The sequence below is a fragment of the Saimiri boliviensis genome, chromosome 8 (genome assembly GCF_048565385.1).
Source record: "Saimiri boliviensis isolate mSaiBol1 chromosome 8, mSaiBol1.pri, whole genome shotgun sequence".
Classification (NCBI taxonomy): Eukaryota; Metazoa; Chordata; class Mammalia; order Primates; family Cebidae; genus Saimiri; species Saimiri boliviensis.
In genome coordinates this window covers 91,011,350-91,032,033 of record NC_133456.1, presented here as the reverse complement: position 1 = coordinate 91,032,033, position 20,684 = coordinate 91,011,350, and the positions used below count along the sequence as shown (strand labels likewise).

General features: G+C 44.9%; 1 protein-coding gene across 14 annotated transcripts in view; it reads left to right on the top strand.

Moving 5' to 3' along the window:
- Positions 1 to 20,684, top strand: part of ITPR1 (inositol 1,4,5-trisphosphate receptor type 1) — a 353,358-nt gene that overhangs the window by 321,637 nt on the left and 11,037 nt on the right. For all 14 annotated transcript variants that reach the window (XM_074404869.1, XM_074404867.1, XM_039478545.2 and 11 more), the window contains one exon: positions 2,149 to 2,309. In XM_074404869.1, the coding sequence (XP_074260970.1) occupies positions 2,149 to 2,309 (161 nt within the window). The remainder of the gene's footprint in view (positions 1 to 2,148; positions 2,310 to 20,684) is intronic.

Genomic DNA, 20,684 nt, shown 5'->3' with positions numbered 1-20,684 from the left:
GAGTTACAGAAAAGGCATGACTGTCCAAAGAATTTCTGCATGCTCTTGACCCAGAATCTCCAAATATTAATATTTTCTTATTTGCTTTACACACACACACACACACTCTCTCTCTCTCTCTCTCTCTCTCTCTCTCCCTTTTTGAATGTGAGTGGCTGACAATGATGCTTTCTAGTCCTTAAACATTTTAGTACACGTTTCCTAAAAACAAGGACATTCTCTTGTTATCTACAGTATAATTATCAAAACTGGAAAATTAAAACCGAGCCAACACTGTTACCTGATCTACAGAGCTTATTCCGATTTCACCGTTCATTTCAATAATGTCCTTTGCAAACCCCCCTCCTGTGGGGCGTCAGTCACCATGCCTCCTTAGCCTCTGCTGACACTGTTGAAGAATATAGGTCAGTTATTTTGTAGAATGTCCCTTGATTTGGGTTTGTTTGATCTTCGAGGATATGTGGTTTTCCACAGGAATATCGAAACATGCTGTTGTGTTCTCGTTGCATCATAGCAGGAGGCATGTAATGCCAGTTCATCTGGTAACTGGTGATCTCAGCTCGCTGTAACCTCTACTTCCTGGGTTCAAGCAATTCTCGTGCCTCAGCCACCTGAGTAGCTGAGATGACTGGCAATTTTTTGTATTTGCGTAGAAGTGGGATTTCACCGTGTTGCTCAGGCTGGTCCCGAACTCATGAGCTTAGGCAATCTGCCCGTCTTGGCCTTCCAAATATGCTAGGATTACAGGTGTGAGCTGCTACACCCAGCTGTGATACTAACATTGTTGATTTGGTTAAGATGCTAATTACCATGTTTCTCCAGTAACTCCATAAAGTTGCTTTTTATGGAGAGACACTTTGACACTTTGTGAATATCCTGCTATTCCTTAAACTTTCATTCCTTTAGCAGTCATTGATGATGTCTGACTGAATCTATTATGATGATGGTTGCCCAATGATGACTTTTATTATTATTTCTATATTTCTCTACTAGCTTTTTACTGTAAGAAAGAATTTTTTCTTCTCTCCACATATGTATGTATATTTCTGTGTTTATATTTGTAACAACATGGACTCATGGATTTTATTTTATTCAATGGGCTGTAATCCTTCACTGTCATTATTTATTTTGATGTTCAAGTTGCTTCAGATATGACTAGTGAGAGCCCTTTCCAGCTGGCTTCTGGGTTTAGTTATATCATCATCATTTTCTATGTACTTTTCTTTTGTTTTGGGCATCATAAGATATTCCAGGCCTAGGCTCACCTTGTACATTTCCTGACCCATCCCTGGACTCAGTCATTTCTTCAAAGAACCCTGGTTCTTTTTATTGGAGAAAAGTATTTAGAAGCCAAAATTTGGGGACTGTGGGTGCTCATTCCTGTTGGTGTGCTACTGCTCCCAGGGCTTATTAGGATACAGATCTAGAGGAGAGGTGTATGCATCCGTATATGTGTGAATGTATCTGCACACATCTATGTCTATATGTATGAAAAAGGATGAATTCATACTGATAATTTTCCTTCCATTTTAGCATTACAGGGTTTATTGTCTCTCTGTGTTCTTTTCTCAGGCAGTGAGGAATCCAGCTGCCATTATCCACAATATATTTATTTGATCAATCCTAGAATACACAGAGACTAGAATTGCTCACCCAGGCTTCTTCAAGTTATAAACCTACCAGCTAGAGTTCAAAATTTGTTTAAAGTTCTTTTTGTCCTTACTCTATCTCCTCAAGAAACCTTAACATATCTGTATTTTGGCATTTATCTGGGCAGAGAGGCCTCATATTCCCTGATTACCTGCAATGTGTGAGTGTGTCACACACATTCTCATTTTACCCCTAAGCACTCCTAGGACCTAGATGGTAGTCTTCTCATTCACTGACAAGGCTGCTAAGACATGTAGAGATGAAGCAGCAACTGCTAGGTGGCAGAGGTGGGATTCAAACCCAAGTCTGTCTGACTCACAGCCTGTGTTTTCCTGCCATAATGTGAACGTGAATGTACTTGTAAGGCTGACAGAATCCAACTCTTTATAAAGACAGGAGTGAAACCATAGCATCCTCTCTACTGACAGTTCTGTCATGGATTTTTTTCTTTACCAAGACTGCTCAGCTGGGGCCGGGGGCTTTCTGTCTCATTTTCAGGTTTGGAAAGAGACAAGTTTGACAACAAGACTGTCACCTTTGAAGAGCACATCAAGGAAGAACACAACATGTGGCATTATCTGTGCTTCATCGTCCTGGTGAAAGTAAAGGACTCCACCGAATACACCGGGCCCGAGAGTTACGTGGCAGAAATGATCAAGGTGAGTGGGCAGGCCTCCCAGGAGCAAGGTGGACTTGGCCTGGCTTCTCAGCCTTGAGCAAGGCCCCGGCAGCCCATGGGGGAGCTCAGCAGAAAAATAACATCCAATGTTGCCTGAGCCCTTCTCACAGATGAGGCGCTGTGCTCTGTGAACTTCGTGTGTTCTCTTGAGTGATCCTCAGAGCCACCAGGCAGGTGGTATCCACTTGTGTTAATGGGGGAAATGTTGAGCTTCAGTGAGATTAGCACGTGACCATGGAACTGGGCCTGGGATTCTAATCTGGATCAGACTCCACAGCCCAATTTCCCATCACTATATTAATCTGCCTCTTTTCTTGTTAATGCCTCCCCCGACCCCCGCGCGCTTCTTTGTGAAGAACACTCAATTTCTAAGAGGTGTCTTAGAGGCAAAGTGATTGCTCACTGTAGTTCAGCATGGTTTGTGTTTGCTCTCAGCCTCGCCTTTCTGGGAGACACTCTACTAATCATTAGGAGGTGATCGTATGATGGAGGAATTTGAGTCCCAAATTAATCTTCTTGCTGATGGGAAGTGTAAATATCATGTCCCTGGAAGTGGGGAGGCTGCTTCAGGCTGTTAGAATGCTCTTCTTAGGCAGAGCTTTGCAGAGGCACCAAACGTGCGCTGTGGGTGTCCCAGGCCAGCTGTCCTTTCACACCTTTGCTTTCTGAACGCCATTAAAATGTTCAGGGATGGATGGTGGAGTGAGGAGCATGAACTGTGAAATCGAGGGAGTCTTTGTGATTCACACTGGCTCCCTCTGAGGAGAAGGGGCCAACTCTCCTTCCAGTTATCAAGGACTTGCTGCACTCTGCCTGATAATGACTTACCCTAAAGGAGCCTGCTTTTTATGCAGATGTAATTTTCAAGCTTTTTATGTAAAGATAGTGGAAGTCAGGTCTGTTCAGATAAGTATCATTATTGACAGGCCTAGAGGCAGCCAGGCTTTCCGTTTCATTGCTGGCAGGTCTGGTTGCATGGTTGTATTTCCTGAATACCTGGATTACACAGGCACAAAGGCCTCTCCTAGGCTCTGGAGGGCTTTCTGGAGACACTGTGCTGCCTGTACCCTTGAGGTCCTAGAGTCGAATCCTGTGCTTCTCAAATTTTGATGTACATATGAATCATCTGGAGGGCTTGTTAAAATTCAAATTCTGACTCAGCAGTCACTGCCAGGACTTTAGATTATCTGCATTTCCAGCAGCCTTCCAGGAGACGTGGAATCTGCTGGTCCAGGCATCACCCTTTAAGTAGTAAGAGCCTAACAGAGGATACAAAACAGATGCCCATTTAAGATTACTCTCCAGGGTTGTGTGAATGATGAGGAGAGGTATTCCTAAACCTTTACATGCATTTGGCCCTCTTTGGTTTGTAAAGTCCTTCCACATCTACTATTGCATCTGGTCATTAAAGTTATCCTCCATGGGGAACCGGAGGAAGGGACTTCTAGGGTGGGGAGAGATGGATGGAGGTTCACAACAGAGGTAACTTTTGAAAAAGGTTTTCAAAGAGCAGACAAAGCGATGAGGGTTATCGATTAGCAAAAAGAAAGGAGAAAAACAGCACAGAGCGGGGAGAAAAAGACACAGGTTGCAGAATGAGAACGATGGCTTATCCCTTTTACAGATAAAACAGGTGGGGGGTTAAGCAACTTCGTAGGAACAGCTCCGAAGGAGCTGAGCCAGAATTCCAACCAGGCTTGGCTGACTGTAGAAATCACACTCCATAATCATGTTGTTAGGAAACTGGGAGGCTGCTGGTGATTCTGGGAGCAGACTCCTATTTTTAAGCAGATTAAGGATTCCGATGAGTGCCAGTGTGGATTTCCACAGGTGAGGTTTCCAGGGTCAGGACACATTAACTGAAAAGTCCTTAGTTTCTTTCTTTTCCTCCAGCTGTTGACACTGGCAATTTAAACCCTACTCGATCAGCATTTATACAGACAGACCTGTCCACATGCACAGATAATGACCTTCATTTGCATTTGCTGTCTTAATGTCTAGAGGAGGCCTGTACTGTTCACCCTGGACTTAGATTCCTTCTCTCCCCTAAGTTTGTTCTCTTGTATCTAAAGTGTTTGAACGGGCCCTCTCTTTAAATCTTCCAGAGGCCAGTTTTGAGGTTTTCTGTTAATCACCTTACTTTCCGGTCACAGAAAACTCTGGCACACTTTTGGGTTTCTGTCTCAATCGTGGAGACTTAAAGGCATCTTGTGAGCAGTCACTTGATGAGGATTAAGAGTCAGAGTGACCTGTAGCCCGCCACCCACCCAACCCGGTCAGAGCCCGCTGCGTGGCAACATTCTGAGAACCTGGGCCTTTGGTGTGCTTTCCCCATCCACATCATTCTTTGATTATATGAGACGTCTTGTCAGAAAACCTAAAAATCTACAGCATCAAAGAATTCTTCTCTGAATGTTAAAGCTGCTGCGGAACCAGATGTTCTGTGCACTAAGTGGTGGCTCAGTGTCAGATCTACCAGCTCATTGGTGGTATCTTCTCGTTTGTGCTGTTTGCTGTGGTGTTTGGTCTTGAAACCATGCGAATCCCTGCTGGGGACTCCTAAGGGAGCATTAGCTCCCTCAGGGTAGCAGCTGCAGTGCTCAGCTGAGTCATTTGGTGGGCGGAGGGGACCCTGGTGCCCCTTGGGACCTCAGAGCTGCAGTACAGAGGCTGCAAGACCACCTGCAGGCCCCAGTTAGTCACACCCTGTGGAGCAAGCCACAGCTGAGACAAGGTCCCCACAAGCCTTCCCCCTATGGCGGGGAGGCATCCTAATCACTGGTGCTGGGAGGGAAAATCAGTAATCTCTTTGATAAGCCAACCCCAGGAGGCCACACCTACTCCAGTGTGGAGGAAAGAGAAGGGACAGCTGATGGTCAGTGGCAGAGATGGAAGGAAAAGCAGGCTGGAGGGCTCACTGCCCTCTTGCTTACCTTCTGTTTTTGAGACAGGCTCTTTTAGGGTATGTGGTCCCTAGGAAAATCACCTCTTGCCAGAAGGCTGGGGATGTTGGATTCTTCTTCAGCTCTCCTTTAGTCCATGGATGAAGATCCCAGAGACTCCCAGAGACTTGTGGAGTGGCACCTGCCAAAGGCAACCCAACAGAACCAATGGAAAAGGCCTCAGATAGTGCTTGGGCAGGGAGGAGCCCAGCTGCCCTGAGAGCAGCTCCTTGCAGACAGCAGCATCAGGGATGGCAAATGGATTTTCATCTCAACCCACAGCTGGGTCATAGAATTTACCTGGGGCACTGTATTGAGAGGGGTTCTTAGAAACCCAGGCTGACTCGGAGAGAACGACATTTGATGAGTCATGAAGGAAAGAGCTGTCTGTGTGCAAAGCCGTGGGATAACCTGCCTGGACCCATGTCCCAAAGGCGCATTCCCTCCATCAGTGGCTGCCCAGTCATGTAAAAACACAACAGCCTGGCTGGACCAGACACTTCACCTTTCAAAATTCCTCCTCAAACTGGCCTGCAGACAAGCGGACAGGGCCTCTTCTCTGTAGATAGAAGCAGTTCACTTCTTGTCATCTCTGGAGGGAGGGAAAGAGGGAACATGCCAAGAGTCTCTGTCTTAAGTTGAGAACTTTGCAACCAGCTGTTCACCCCAAGTTAATATTGTTTAAACGTAATAGATCATATTATTTTCCTCTCCCCTTCTGGACTTCCTGTCTCTCCTTTCACTGGAGATGGGGGGGGTATCCCCGTCAAAGCTGGGGCCAGGCTGATGTCTGTCATGAAGTCCTCACTACCCAAGACAGCAGATCCAAGGTGAGAGTTTCCGCTCTGCACCTTCCCTCGCCGTGTGACCCCGGGCAAGTCACAGGACTTTGCTGACCTGGGTTTCCTGTCTGTACATCGCGGTTCATACCACCTCACACATCCGTTGGGTGGTAGACATGAGATAAATGTGAGCTGGCAGGTGGGAGGCACGCATGGAGGGAGGGAGCGGCTGACAGAACAACTGAGCAGTAGGCCCAGAGCACACCAGCCAGGAAGCAGGGGCTGCAGGCTGGCAGCAGAGCTGACAGAAGCATCGTTTCCTATGGTTCTAAGACTCTGCGAATCACCTTGTCTGTGGGCACATTGACACTAAGAAAAGTCAGAGTGGGCATCTTGACTCTAAGTACTTCCTCGCGTGGAAAATCCCTCTGTCTTCTCTCTTGAACTTTTAATCTTCAAGCATCCTTAAAAGGTGAGGCAGGGCATGGTTGACATTAGCGTTCTTTTCTCTGTTGAATCGGGCACAGACACTTGTGGATTCCATCCATGTCTACAGTGGTTTCCTCCACTTGATTTTACTGCCCAGAAGTAGGGCTTTCATTGATTTGGGGAGTGGACCCTGAGTTCTGTGTATTCAAGGCAAGCCTTAGATTAGTAATGAAATCATTCATGGTTCACTGGTAGATTTGACCTTCAACTCAAGCACCTGATGGAAGGTAATACTGTCACCCAAATTACCAGGGGTAGCGAACCCCTCCTCCACTGTAACTCACAGTGCCACTCAGTCCCTGAGACGCAAGCTCATATTCGTTGACTTGGGACCCAGGCAAGTCTATGCTTTCAGAAAAACGTGACTGTGGGGTGACCAGACATAGCCCTTGGCAGATAAAGGGAAAGGGGTGGGAAAAATATCTCGTTTCCCTGCAGGAACTGGAATTTTGGTGCCATCAAAATTTTGGTGATACCCTTTTTTAATAAGCAAATTTTTATTACCCTTGATCTGCATTTAAGTTTTCACAACAATTTATGTGCTGCACACCCTTTTTTGAATAATTTTAGCACTGTTTGGCTTTGCTCTAGTGCCAACTAAACTGAGAATTTGTGTTAGTCTATAGATGATGATTTGAAGGGCCGTTATCGGAGCTATTTAATCGGAGTTAAGTGGTGAATTCATTATGAGCACTTTGCCTGAGAGAATTTAGATAGTGCACCCTGGGCATGTTATAGGTAAAAGACCAAATCTTTGACTCCCAGCAAAGAAACAGCAGCCCATTTTTCTAGTACAGTCAAATGCAGGAGACTACCTTATTCTTGAAAATTAGAAATTAGAGCAGCATTAAGAAGGAAGGTTGGTAAAGAAGACCAAACAGTAACTTCAGTACACAATAGTAATGATATGGAATAAGTAAGTGCCCAACAACAAATGAATGGGTAAAGAAAATGTGGTGTATAGACACAATGGAACACTATTTGGCCATTAAAAAAAAAAAAAAAAAAAAAAAAAATGAAATCCTGTCATTTGCAGCAAAATGGATGGATCCGGGGGCCATTATCTGAAGTGAAATAAGCCAAGCACAAAAAGAGAAACACTGAATGTGCTCATTTATATGTGGGGGCTAAAAAGGAAATTGATCACGTGGAGACTGGAAAGATAGAGAACAGAGACTGGGAAGAGTGAGTTGGGGGAAAAGGGAGAGGATGAAGAGAAATGGATTAAAGGGTACAAACATACAGTTAGGTACAAGGAATATGTTTGATACCACAGTAGAATGACTATAATTAACAAAAATGTGTGGGGCTCAGGTGATGGACAAACTAGATACTTTGACTTGGTCATTATGCACTGTAGACATGTAACAGAATTTCACAGATATCCCATAAATTTGTACAAATGAAAAAATATACGGCATCTCTTCTGCTAATTATAGATTTCACTTCTATATCTTGGAATTCTGCCCTGTTCACATACCCTTATCTTTTCAGAGGTATGTTTTTGAATGAATGGCGCATAAAGACAGAGTGATCAGATAGAATACTGTTCATCCACATTTCAGAATGTCCTGATACCCTGGACTGCTCTGGCTTTTTCTCTAGGATAGGATATTCATTGGACAGTGAAATATTTGGGGAGAACCTGCCTCCCCATGATAGCTGGAGTGTTCTAGAATGTACCAGGGCTGTAGTTTCTGGAGGAGCAGCCTGTGCTGGAGTCTACTTTGCCCTAGGAAGGGCAGATTGGATGGTAATGAATAGGTCGTGTGTAATCAGTATGCATGAAATAAGTACTACATGTGCATGATCTCACATAATCGTCATCACAGCATAGTAGGTAGCACTATTAACATCTTACAGATGGGAATCTAAAACTCAGGAAGGTCAAGCAACTTTTGTAGGGTCACACCACTGGGAAGTGCTAGAGCCAAGACTGAAATCCAGAGCTGCTGAACAAGTACCCACCCTCAGGTTGTCCTGACCCACCTATCCACATGTGGTCACAGCTGTGGTCACCTCTGTGCATGTGCACACAGCACTCCTGTCAACCTGCAGCCATTGGTTGGCTGGTGGCATCTGGTTTGGACTGGCACATCTTGGACTTGGATTGGCTTATCTCTCAGCCCTGACCCCCAGCGATACTGAATTAGCCTCCTTTAAAAGAGGCAAGATGCAGGAAAGGCCCCTTAGTGGGTGGAGAGGAAAGAGGGAAAGAGGATCTCCCCGGGATGCTGACTGGCTAATGCATAAATCAACAAGATGGGAGTTAGATGGGGTGTGATTCTCAGAGCTGCTGCTGCCAGTAACCACTGCTCAGACAACCACCTCAAAACTCTAGGGGTTGTTGAGATGGTAGGAGTTCAAGAAAGGATATCAAGCACAGCTCTTTCAAAGGATGTATCTGAAATGTATGCTGATTTTGACCTGCTGAAATATGATAAACTTCACTACCCTCACCTTAGCTTGAAACAGGGAATGATACGTCCTTTGTGGCCCAATTTGGGGGGTGTCTAAGTAAAAGGAGGAGGACGATTCACTAGAAGCACAGCCAGACCGGAGCTTCCACACCCAGGTGACTCATCTAAATGAGTATAACTCCCTAATAATTACACATGAGAATGTCTGGTCCATCATCCTTTAAGCCTGGTGCTTTTTCTCATAGCAAGAGTAGACACCTCTCCACCTTCTCTCTGCCTCTCCTGCTCCATCTTCCTCACCCTCAACATTCCATTGGAGATTATCCAGTTTGTTCCATTACGGGTTAGTTCACTTGACCTCTTTAGAAACTAGCTATACAGGGATCCAGAAGCAAAGGAGCCATTTTCCAGATCAAAAGTAGTCTCAGTGTGGCAGCAAATGGGATGCTCTCCGAAGGTTGTGGGGTGCTTTTGCATAGGTGGGGAGAGTCCAGGAGCCCACATTCCTGGAAAATGCTTTCCTGAAAGCTTTGGGTAATTTGCCTCAAAAGTGCAACATGCAAAAGAGCCTTTTTGCCTGACAGCACCTCCTGGCAAAATTTCCAAGCAAATAAGTTCTATTAGCGAATTCAGCACTACTAAACTTCTGTAAGGAAACATTATGAGAAGATTCAAAAGCAGTAGGACATCTAGCCCTTGCGTTTATCTGTATTTGATAAGATGATATAGGAGGCAAACACAGAAGGCAACATGTTAACAAGGGCAGAAGATCAAAATGGAAACAGAATACCTGTGTGCCACTACCTTCTGTTTAAAAGGGGACCTGGTTGAAGTCTTGCACCTTTCTTGACCCAAGAGAGCCTGTGAAATCTGCAGACACTTTCTTAAGTGAGGACAACAGCTTCCAACCTTAGGCAGTGCAAGAAACCAAGTGCAGGGGCTGGAGGGAGTAGAGTTATCTGTGGATCATAATTAGGTAACAGTAAGGACCTAGGTGTCAGGGAAAGATGGTGGCAGTGGTGACGAGAGTCAAGAAGTGAGCATAAAAATTCCCACAGCCTTCATAGGGAGTCTCAGTTTAAGGAAATGAGAAGTTGGAGTCCTGGCCAGACAGCACTTAGGTGCAGGAGAGAGGAAGGGTGAGTCCAGCAGGGCGTGCCCTTAACCCTCCTCTGACCTTTCCACCTGCGTGTGCACCTCCTGTGCGCAGCATCCAGCAGGCAGGTCCTGGCTGTTGATAAAGTGGTGTGGACACCCTCTGCTTTGTGCAGATGCATGGTGATGGGTTTGGGCTTTTATTCTGAATTCCAGTGAGGATGCTGGGAGGAAGGGCGTGCCTGGGTATGTTCCTAGAAGATTGATATTTCGGTGTCAGTAGTGCTGAGCAGCAGCTTTCCTTGTGGCCCAACCTGGGGGGCCACAAGCATTGGTTAAAATGTCACCTGGGCTCTGAAAGCCCTTCACCGTGGGTGAGGAGACAGCCTGTGCTGCCTGCTAAATACAATTCCCAGAATGCCTCCTGAAGTTAGCTGGCACCACGGCAGAGTCAAGAATATCGGAGCAGGGAGGAGTGAAGAGGGATTTGGCACCGGCTTCCCGGTGGCTGGAAACAGTGTGTCAGCGTCATTGGACTCGCCGCCCAGCCAGCCAGCCTCGCTCACCCCACCCTGTGCACTTGAGCTTGGGTTCGTGTCAGTGGCAGCTGCACAAAGCAGTTGCTGAGCTTAAGTTTCCCCACCCAGCCTCAGAACACATTCTGCCCTTTAGTCTAGAGGGGATGAAATCACCCCTTGTCCCACGGAGCACTTCACAGGCACTTTCCTTTTATTGTGAAGCACTTGGCATTTGGGCCCCGGTTCTGCACCGACCTCTCAGCACTCACTGCATTTCCTACATCCTGACCTTCTTGGAGGGTGTGCCAGGTGTTGTTTGTAACAGTGAGTTGAGCAGAGCCCTGATCCGCCCTGAAGGAACTTGTGTGCTAAGGGAGAGCAAAGGGCGTGAGCCAGGTATACCCGAGTCTAGTCTGTGAGTCTGTGCAGGACATGAGGGTTATGCACAGACATCATTCCATCAGCCACTGAAGACGGCTTCGCCGTGCATGAAACCAGTTCTCCCCGTTGGCTAGTTCATCCAGGGATGTATGGATGTATGTTTGTCCATGCTTTATTGCACATATGAAATGTCTACATGCATGCACATTTTCCCCAACTTGGCAGATCTGATAAGCTCTGAAGTGCATTTTCTCCCCCAGCCCACACCTTGACCCACCCTCCTGCTCCTTCCCCAACCGCAGACTCTACTGGGCCGCCGGACTTGTCCTTTACTTCCAGACTTCCTCACTACATTTGTAACTCCCCTGCCTCAACTCCTTTATGTTCTGTGTATTCTAAATATTGACTATGTCTGGTAGAGCTGGACTATAGTATAATAGGATATGGAGAAGTGTGTAACCTTAAAAATGCATTTATAAAACTGCTCTTATCTGGAAAATGTTCTGAATGTGACTGTCTACATCAAGCATATGTATTCAGAGTTCTTTAAAACCTAAGTCTTTACAGTGAAGCCTACTGTCATGTCTCTAGGGAATGTGAGAATGGGGAAGAGATGTTAGTATTTAGGGATAGTCATTTGTGTGTGAAAGCGATACAGGTAAACTTGACTGAGTTTCCACCTTTTACAAATCTCTCTTCAGGGCCTCAGTTTTACCACCTATAAAATGAGGAAGTTGAATCAAAGGGTCTCTTGTGCCCATTGTAGCTTTAAGATTCCAATAAGCAACATTCAGAGTGGGGACAGGAGTTCGTGAAATATGAAACGGCTGGGTGTGAGCCTTAGGGTCTGTGTCAGGAGCAAGAATGTGGCTGACAGGAGGGAGAAGGGGACACGCTAGCTGTGTGAACACGCTAGTAAATAACGGGTCAGAGTACAAGTGGCTGGTTAGAAAAAGGGAGGTTTTGGAAAAGATAAAGGAATTTGGAGCACATCCACATGACAGATGATCTCTTTCTCCCTAAAGAGATCTCGCTGTGTGGCACCTTTCTTCCAGACCACTCTCAAGTCAGTAACAGTGCCAGTAGCCTTCTCACCTCTTTATGAAGTCCTGTGGATGGTGAGAAGGATAACATCTTCCATCACTTCTTTCTCAGTGTGTCTAGGCAGAGCTGACCTTAAGTAAAACTATTTCAGAACTTTCCAGTATAAAAGCCCATCAGATGATAAAGCTGGGATGGAACGTGGTTGTGTTGAAGCAGCTTATTGGTGAGGGTGTGTGTGTTTTCAAAGGTAAACGTATCTTTCCCTGAAAGAACAGCACAGAACTTTGGAAAGATGTTTCAGTAAGTTTAAAACAAACACAATATATTGCTATATAAAAGTAGTAAGAGATCAAAGTTGAATACTAATGGAATCCAGAAAAGAATAGAAGAAAACCATGAAAAAGTAGCTAAAATCCTTATCCGTTGCCACTGGGAATGTTCTGGCATATTTCTTAGCTAATTGAAAGTGCTCGGGAAGTTGCCTAAGTGAGATGTCCCAGCTTGGACACTGATGTGGGGAGAAGGGTGAGTGAGCCTGATTGTTCTTTATTCAGAGTCTCAAATGGGCTTGCCCTGCCCTTGTCCAGCATAGGTGGCCGGTCCCACCTTTCTCTCCTCCTGTGACCTCTGGTTTCCTCAGCCTGGCAGCCTAGGTGCCCAGGACCCAGCTGTACCCCTGCAAGTGTCTACCCTGTGTATCCCAGTCCCTGTGGGTGCCCAGGGAATACTTCACCTGTGGCCCCAGAATGACTTGAAAGGATAATTCTGTGGCTGGCTCTTTCTCGGGATTTCATCAGAAATGGGTGTGTTCTCTCTGCTGGGATGAGCCCATCTTTGTTGTGCTGTATCATCCAAGAACAACTGTGGAGTCTGGGAAGGGTGATTGGTCATTCCAGTCCAGCTGAAGATTATATAATGTGGCCTGTTTTGGTAATGTCATTCAGAACTCAAAAGCAGAACCAGACTGACACCTTGATTTGTACAGTTTGGATACCCTTCATATGGCTTAGTTGGTGAAAAGAGAAATCGGTATCCCTAAACTTTAATCCCAAAGAAAGGAAGGAACTTTACACAGGAGTTGAGCACTGAAACTAGAGTCAATACCTGGATTGCAGTACTGACTCTATCTCAGTTCTAGGCAGATGACATACTGATTTGTAATACTTTTGCATAATGCTTTCCAGTTTATGGGACGTTTCCACAGCTATCTGATCCTTAAAGTAACCCAGTGAGGTAGCTGGTGAGGTGATCTCTTTCAAAAAAAGAAAAAGAAAATTGACCAGGTTGGTGAGCTAGCTGACTCATACACTCATTCACCATCCTGTATACACACAACTGAAACTCTTCTTATTATGGGCCATTGCTTTTTCTCCTGGCACACTAACGTCACCAGGCTGTGGTAGAAATGTACAGAACCTGTGAGATACAGGGATATTAATATGCATGTGGTCTGCAGTAACTGTACTTTTCAGACAAAGAGAACTGAATTCCTTCCATGTGGGGCTGGCCAACAAATTCCGGGTGTGGAATTCCATGTTTAAAACATTAATAGACTCACAAGATAGAAGAAAAAGAAACACTAAAAAGAAAAAAATATTAAAAGCATATTTTTAATAAGATAAAAAAATAGTAGACTTGTCTTTATTAGAGCAGTTTGAGGTTTACAGAAAAATGGAGCAGAGTTCTCATACACCCCCTTCTCCTCCTCCTGACTCCCTGCCAGTTTCCTCTGTTAGTAGCGTTTTGTATTATTGTGGCCTGCTTGTTAACATGTGATATACCAATATTAGATACATTGTTATTAATGTCCCTTCATCATTTGTGGCTTACTTTTCATGTTGTGCATCCTGTGGGTTTTCACAATGTAAATGACAGGTATCCACCATTACAGTATCATACAAGTTTCATTGCTCTAAAAATCCTCTGCATGCCTCCAGTTTATCACTCCCTCCCTCCCTCCCCCTGAGCCTTAGGCTGTCTCTGATCTTACTGTGTCCAAAGTTGGGACCCATTTTTTAGGGTTTTTTAAAAACATGTATAAAATATATATATTTTTAAATATATATAAATAAAATATATATTCTGAGACGGAGTCTTGCTCTGTTGCCCAGACTAGAGTGCAGTGGCACGATCTCAACTCACTGCAACCTTCACCTCCTGGGTTCAAACTATTCTCCTGCCTCAGCCTCCTGGGAAGCTGAGATTACAGACCCATGCCACCACACCCAGCTAATATTACTGTATTTTTAGTAGAGACAGGGTTTCACCACGTTGGCCAGGCTGGTCTTGAACTCCTGATCTCAGGTGATCTGCCCAACTTGGCCTCCCAAAGTACTGGGATTACAGGTGTGAGCCACCACGCCCAGCCTATAATAGATACTAAGTGGCATTTCAGAGCCAGTGAACATAGTTAAAGATGACTATTTTTCATCCAGACCAATAGATTTCTGGTTTTTTGTTTTTAGAGGGTTTTCATTTTGTTTTGCTGTGATCTTAGAATAATTAGCTCTAAAGATTAATTTTTTTCTTCCTCTTCAATGGAAATAATCACCCTAGCTCAAAAAGGGACAAATGATTTAAAGTCCATTAAGTATCCCATATTTCCGCTTTTGGTGAGAGAAATATTATCTTCAAGCCTCCTCCTCCTGACATTTTCTGAGGGTTTTAATACATGCGAGACCAAATCTCTGTCTCCAGGCCTACCTACCCTGTACCCCCTTCTAGTCATTTCCGTCACCTGAGCAACCTTAGGCATTCTAGGAGCTTCCAGTTTGTCTTCCTTCCTGGTAAGCGCAGTAGAAATGATGCTGCCACTGGGGTTGAAAAGACCATCTCTGCCTCCTTGAATCTTCCCAGAGGGGATTCTCAAGGGCAGAGAAAGCAACAGGACCATTTTTCTAGGACCCATCTTCTCTCCCATGACCCTTTCTTTTGCCCTCAATCCCCGCCTCCCTCCACTCCAATAAACCCCTCAGTCTCTGATTTAGCTATAAAAGATTTGACTATAAAAAATGTTCCATTGTTTAGGTGGTAAACATAATACTGTACCTGAGCAGACTTTCTCTGAGGAGGTGATTGATTACTCGGTAGTCTTTCTTAGAACAGTCTCTTCTTTTGAACCTGGGAAGTAAAAAAAACCCCACTTCTCAGAATGATTAGCATTTGCATCACACAATCCAACTTCCTCCGCCTCCCTCTGTCTCTCTCTCTCTCTCTCTCTCTCTCTCTCTCTCTCTCTCACTCACACACACACACACACACACACACACACACACACACTCTCTCTCTGTCTCTGTCTCTGTCTCTCTCTCTCTCTCTCTCTCTCTCTTTCCAGTCAAGGACATTTCAAGAGGTTGGTCACTACCACCCCCGTGTCTAAAACTTCAGTGTTTGCCTTTGCGGGGACTTTTCCAACTTTACCTAGAAAAGAACTAACCAGAAGTTTAGCACTTGTGGTCAGCCTGCTTCCGGCTGTGGCTTCAGTTAGCTTGTCTGCTCCGAGAGAGGAAGCACTTGCTGTGACGGGAACTGCACTGGCTGGATTGTAGGAGGACCAGGGCAGACAGTGCCTAATGGCATTGGTATGTGAGATGCCAGCAGCAAGGAGTGAGCGAAGCAAAGCAGAACGAGTCAGACCCAGTGGCAGATTCGGCCAACAGACGCTCAGTGACCCCGTAATCTCTCCCCACTGCATACACACACATCCCAAGATAATTCACAATAGACAAAGTGTCTGAGCTGAAGATGACTTTTCCAAAAATGCGTTAGAAGCCAAGATACTGAGACACGTTTTTGATCTTGAATAGATAATGCAGGCAAGATTCTGCAAACATTTCTAGGCCTTCAGACTCTGGCTGGCTGGAGAGGCTTGGGGGACAGACTTCACTGGAGTCATCCGGTGCTCAAACTTCAGTTTTGTATGAAAGTCTTAGCTAGAGAGAAGGTAATTGGAATCAGGTGTTCTCTCTCTGCACCTATTCCAGTAATTGGGTTAGTCTAAACATTTGCACTGTGAGATTTAGATTCTCTGTGCAGAGGGAGACCCTGCTGGTGGGGAACCTTATACCACACTAGAGCCTATCCTACACAGGGTGCAAAACCAATGGGAAATTGAGAGAACAGTTTGGCTAAAATTGCTAATTAATTTTAACTACCAGGTACTCCTTGGTAATTTGAGATTTAATGTCACAGCCCAGGATGATCATTTAATCAAAACACTGGCAACACATAGGATCTCAAATTTGGGGTTCTACCCACTTCAGTGCAGAAAAGATAATGCTTGCCAGTGGGATCCCTCCTAGCCCAGCTGTTCATTATTAGATATTTAGGGAGGCAATGGGGAGAATCTTTGTGGTGGTGATTGATAAACTTCTAGACCAGAAAATCCTTTTGCTATCTTTGCAGTGAAGGCCTCCTGTGAAATGGAGAATGAGGCTTTATCCCTATGATGGGAGCACATGGTCCGTATGGCCTGCAAAAAGTATGACCTTCTTTGAAGTGCTGGGTTTTATCTTTAACATTTGATTGAGCACTTTGGGAAGCGGAGGTGGTTGGATCCTTTGAGGTCAGAAGTTCAAGACCAGCGTGGTCAACCCATCTCTATTAAAAAATACAAAAATTAGCCAGGCATTGTGGTGTATGCCTGTAGTCCCAGCTATGTAGGAGGCTGAGGCATGAGAATAGCTTGAACCTGGTAGGCAGTGGTTGCAGTCAGCTGAGATGGCACCACTGCACTCCAGCCTCAGTGACAGAGCGAGACTCCATCTCAAAAAAAATAAATAACATTTACCTTTCTCTTCTGGTCTAGGTAGCTTTTTGAGTTTAATATAAAAATATTTCCATCATTTGCCATTGATTAAAGTGGATATTCTATGTTCTAGAAAGACGCAGTATTTCTCTGTATGGCTTTATGTACCCCTTGGGTGAGGCCATCAAGTCCCAGGATTACAGGTATCCCGTGTAGCAGCACAAAACGCGGGACTTCAGGGCCTCTCCATCACCACCGAGGTGAGGGGCACCAGTGCCAGGAACAGCCCTTGGCATGCTGATGGGCCCCATTCGCGTCTTCAGAACACACACTTTAGGCACTCACACTTGGAGGTACGTAGAGACAGACAGAGGGAGCTCCACAGAGGTGAAGAACTACGCTTTGGGACCTGGCCAGTGATCACAGTTCTTGGACTAAAGCAGCTTGAGGACAGAGACCTTGTCTTTCTCATCTTTAGATCCTCAGCGCTCAACCTCATACAGGAAACGGAAATTGTTAAAGTTTGGTAAAAGACTTTAGATGGAGAAAGTCTGTGCATTTTGCATTTATTCATTCAAAGACCCTTCTGAAATCATTGCTTGGAGGGCCAGGAATCACATATGGCATGAAAAAAGGTGAGGATCTGCCATGAAAAATTCTCACTTTAATCCGTAGTTGTTTGGTCACTTGCTATTAGAATAAGGGAGAAAAACTGTTCCTTAAACTTTTAGCTATGTGCAGACTCTTGCGTTGGTTTTCTGGAGTCTTTTGAAGGCCTCATTAATGTGGACTCTGTTTGGAAATCTGTGTTTTCTATTTTTATAGAAGGTTTGCTAAGCAAATGAACATATGAAGGATTTGAAAGCCAGATTTTAGATGGATTCACTAACATTTTAGGCAGTTTAGCATTCATTTGCATGTCAGTAATAAGTGAGCTACAGGTGAGTTCTCACTACTAGCAGTGAGGACCGAGGACGTCCATTGTCTTTCCCCCCAGGTCTGGTCAGGAAGGGCGGCGGCCTTTCACAGATCTCCTGTTTCCCTCCAGTCTTCACTGTCCAAGCTGCTCCTGCCTGTCTGCCCTCATCCCCAGCTGCAGCCACACTGGAGCTTTACTGTGCCAGTGCCCTCTGCGAAATGCCCTCACGCTTGCCCAAGGGCTAACCTTCTTTAGAGCCAAGCCTTGCTTGAAGAGGATTCCGGCCAGTCATTGCTCGTCAGGTCTTACTTGGACGCTACTGTCTCTACCGCTCCTAGATACAACATAGCCTGCATTATTCGTTATTTTTTTGTTTGTTTTTAGAGAGTCTTGCTGTCACCCAGGCTGGAGTACAGTGGCACAGTTATGGCTCACTGCAGCCTTGACCTCCTGGGCTCAAGTGATCCTCCTGCTCTAGCTTCCTGAGTAGCTAGGACTACAGGTGCCCACCACCACACCCAGCCAATTATTTTTATTTTTTGCAGAGATGGGGTTTCCCTCTGTTGCCCAAGCCAGTCTCAAACTTCTGGCCTCAAGCTGTCCACCCACCTTGACCTCCCAAAGCACTGGGATTACAGGCATGAGCCACCATGACTGGCCTGTTAAGGAAAGTGATCATCTAGATTTTTTTTTTTTAGGTAAATCATAAGCAGTCTGATGACTGGAATTCTATCACATACTTGGGTATCAAAACTGTTTCTCCTTTGAGGGGGTCTAGGATGCAGTGACTATGTCTGTGTTACTCCCTGTAGTATCCTCAACATTGTTGTATCCAAAGTGGGACTTTGGATCTTTTTTCTTCAATTTGTTTTCCTCAATTGAGGTCAGTCTGCAAAAATATGTAGCAGCCACCATGAGTATCTAGGACCTTGTGCTATGTGATCTCTCTGCAGCTGTGCTTTGGTTTGTCGCTTCAGCAGCCCAGCCCACATCATCCCTCCTCCCCTCGCCCTAGTGGAAGTGAATGATCACCAGTGACCTGTCGCCTATGTGTGCCCTCTTCTGAAAAATGAGGTTTCCTCCTCTCTTAGAGTTGCATAGTCCTTGAACATGGGCTCCTTCCTTGGTGGGAAGACATGGCTGTGTCTGAAGGACTGACACGGGAGATGAGTATAGTCAATGATAGGTCACTGCAGCTGCATGGTAGAAAACTAGTTACAGAGGGGGAAGCACTTTGGGTTTCTAAGCTAGTCATCTCTGAAATGGAATATTTTTTTAACGATCTCTTGCCCATTGCTCTGTGATGGGAAATTGATGAATATAAGCTAACGTTAAGACACATGAAGTGTTTATGCAGAGTATAGGAAGTTAGAGATTGCCCTTTTTCTCCTCCAGCAGTCATGGTAAGCAGCTCAAACTTACTGCTTAAGCATTTGTTACCAGGGTCCATGTAGAAAAAGAATTGCATATCATTCTGTCCTTCCATAGCTTATACTAAGGTGGTTCCTGCCTTCATACAGCTCACAAACTAGTGACTGTGACTCTGCCCGCCCACCCACCAATATCTTAAGCAAACACTCTATGACACCTTGTTGTCAATGTAGTAGAACTTCTTGTGGTAGTTTTCATCTAGGTCTTATATGGCTTCTTTATCACTAGGTGGCCTTAGGTCATGATACAGTTTAATTATCTCACTTGATTTGTAATGTTTGGACATGTCTCGTGAAGTATTTTAAATATACTGATACCTTCTACTATATACAGCAGAGGTGAACAAACCCAGCCTGCTACCCGAATTTGTAAAGAAAGTTTTATTGGAACATGGACATACCCATTTATTTATTTACTGGCTGTTTGGGGGTTATAACAGAGTAGTTGAGTAGTTGTTACAGTGACCAGGTGGCCCACAAAGCTGAAAATATTTACACAAAAAATGCTGCCGACCCCCATGGTGTACACAAAGCAGCAGTTACCCACCATTCTGAGTGTGTGCGTGTTTGGCGGAGAGGGGCTTGATTTGTTGTAGAAAGACCATTAAATGTATCCTTACAAGATGAAACTGGTCCAGGTGAGAATGACACCAGACATGTGGAATGAGTCAGTTTTCTTCCCCTGGTCTCAGGATAAGCTTTTCTTACTGTTCATTCCTGCCTCTCTGTACAGAACTGATATATGCGGCATGCTCTTTGGGAGAAAGGCATATGTGGGCAGAAGGAAGTGAGGTGGGAGGAGGAGTTGTCCCATTCTGTTAACCAGTAGTGAGAAATACTGTTTACAGGCATAAGCTACAGACATCAAAAGGATGGAGATGGACGGGGGAGGAAACTGAATGGGCCTTTCTTAAACTAGTTGCCAGCACTCATCAACCATTTCAGGCTGGAAGGAAAAGGAAGCAAGAGGAGCAGTTTCCATAAGCCCACAAATGGGGACCTTGACGGACGGAGGAGCCGATTGCCCATTTTCAGCCTCTTAATGATCCCTCACCCACGCAAATGCATACATGCACATGTAGCTGTTAAGTGCCAGAACACCTGGGACCTTAAAATTCACCTCACTTCAGGTTTTCCCAGTATAATGCATTTAAAAATACACCGCATAATATGAGGTTCCTGGAGCAGTCAAATTCTTGGAGACAGAAAATAGAACGATGGCTGCCAGAAGCTAGAGGGAATGGGGTTAGTGTTTAATGGGGATGGAATTTCAGTTGGGGAAGATAAAAAAAATAGTTCTGGAGACAGATGATGGTGATGGTTGCACAGCAGTGTGAATGTACTTAATGCCGCTAAACTGTATGTTTAAAATGGCAAATTTTATTTTATGCATATTTTACCACAATTTTAAAAAAACAACTCATCAGCCATGTAATCTGCAAAGATCAGAGCAGCAGTGGCAGTATTCAGATTTGGAGATTAGGACTCTTGTTCGGAACCTATGTTTTCCTTACATTTAAATTTAAAGCGACTTCCTCTTAGAATTAAGAGTTTCATTTGTATGCAATTAAAAAGATAGCTACTGAAC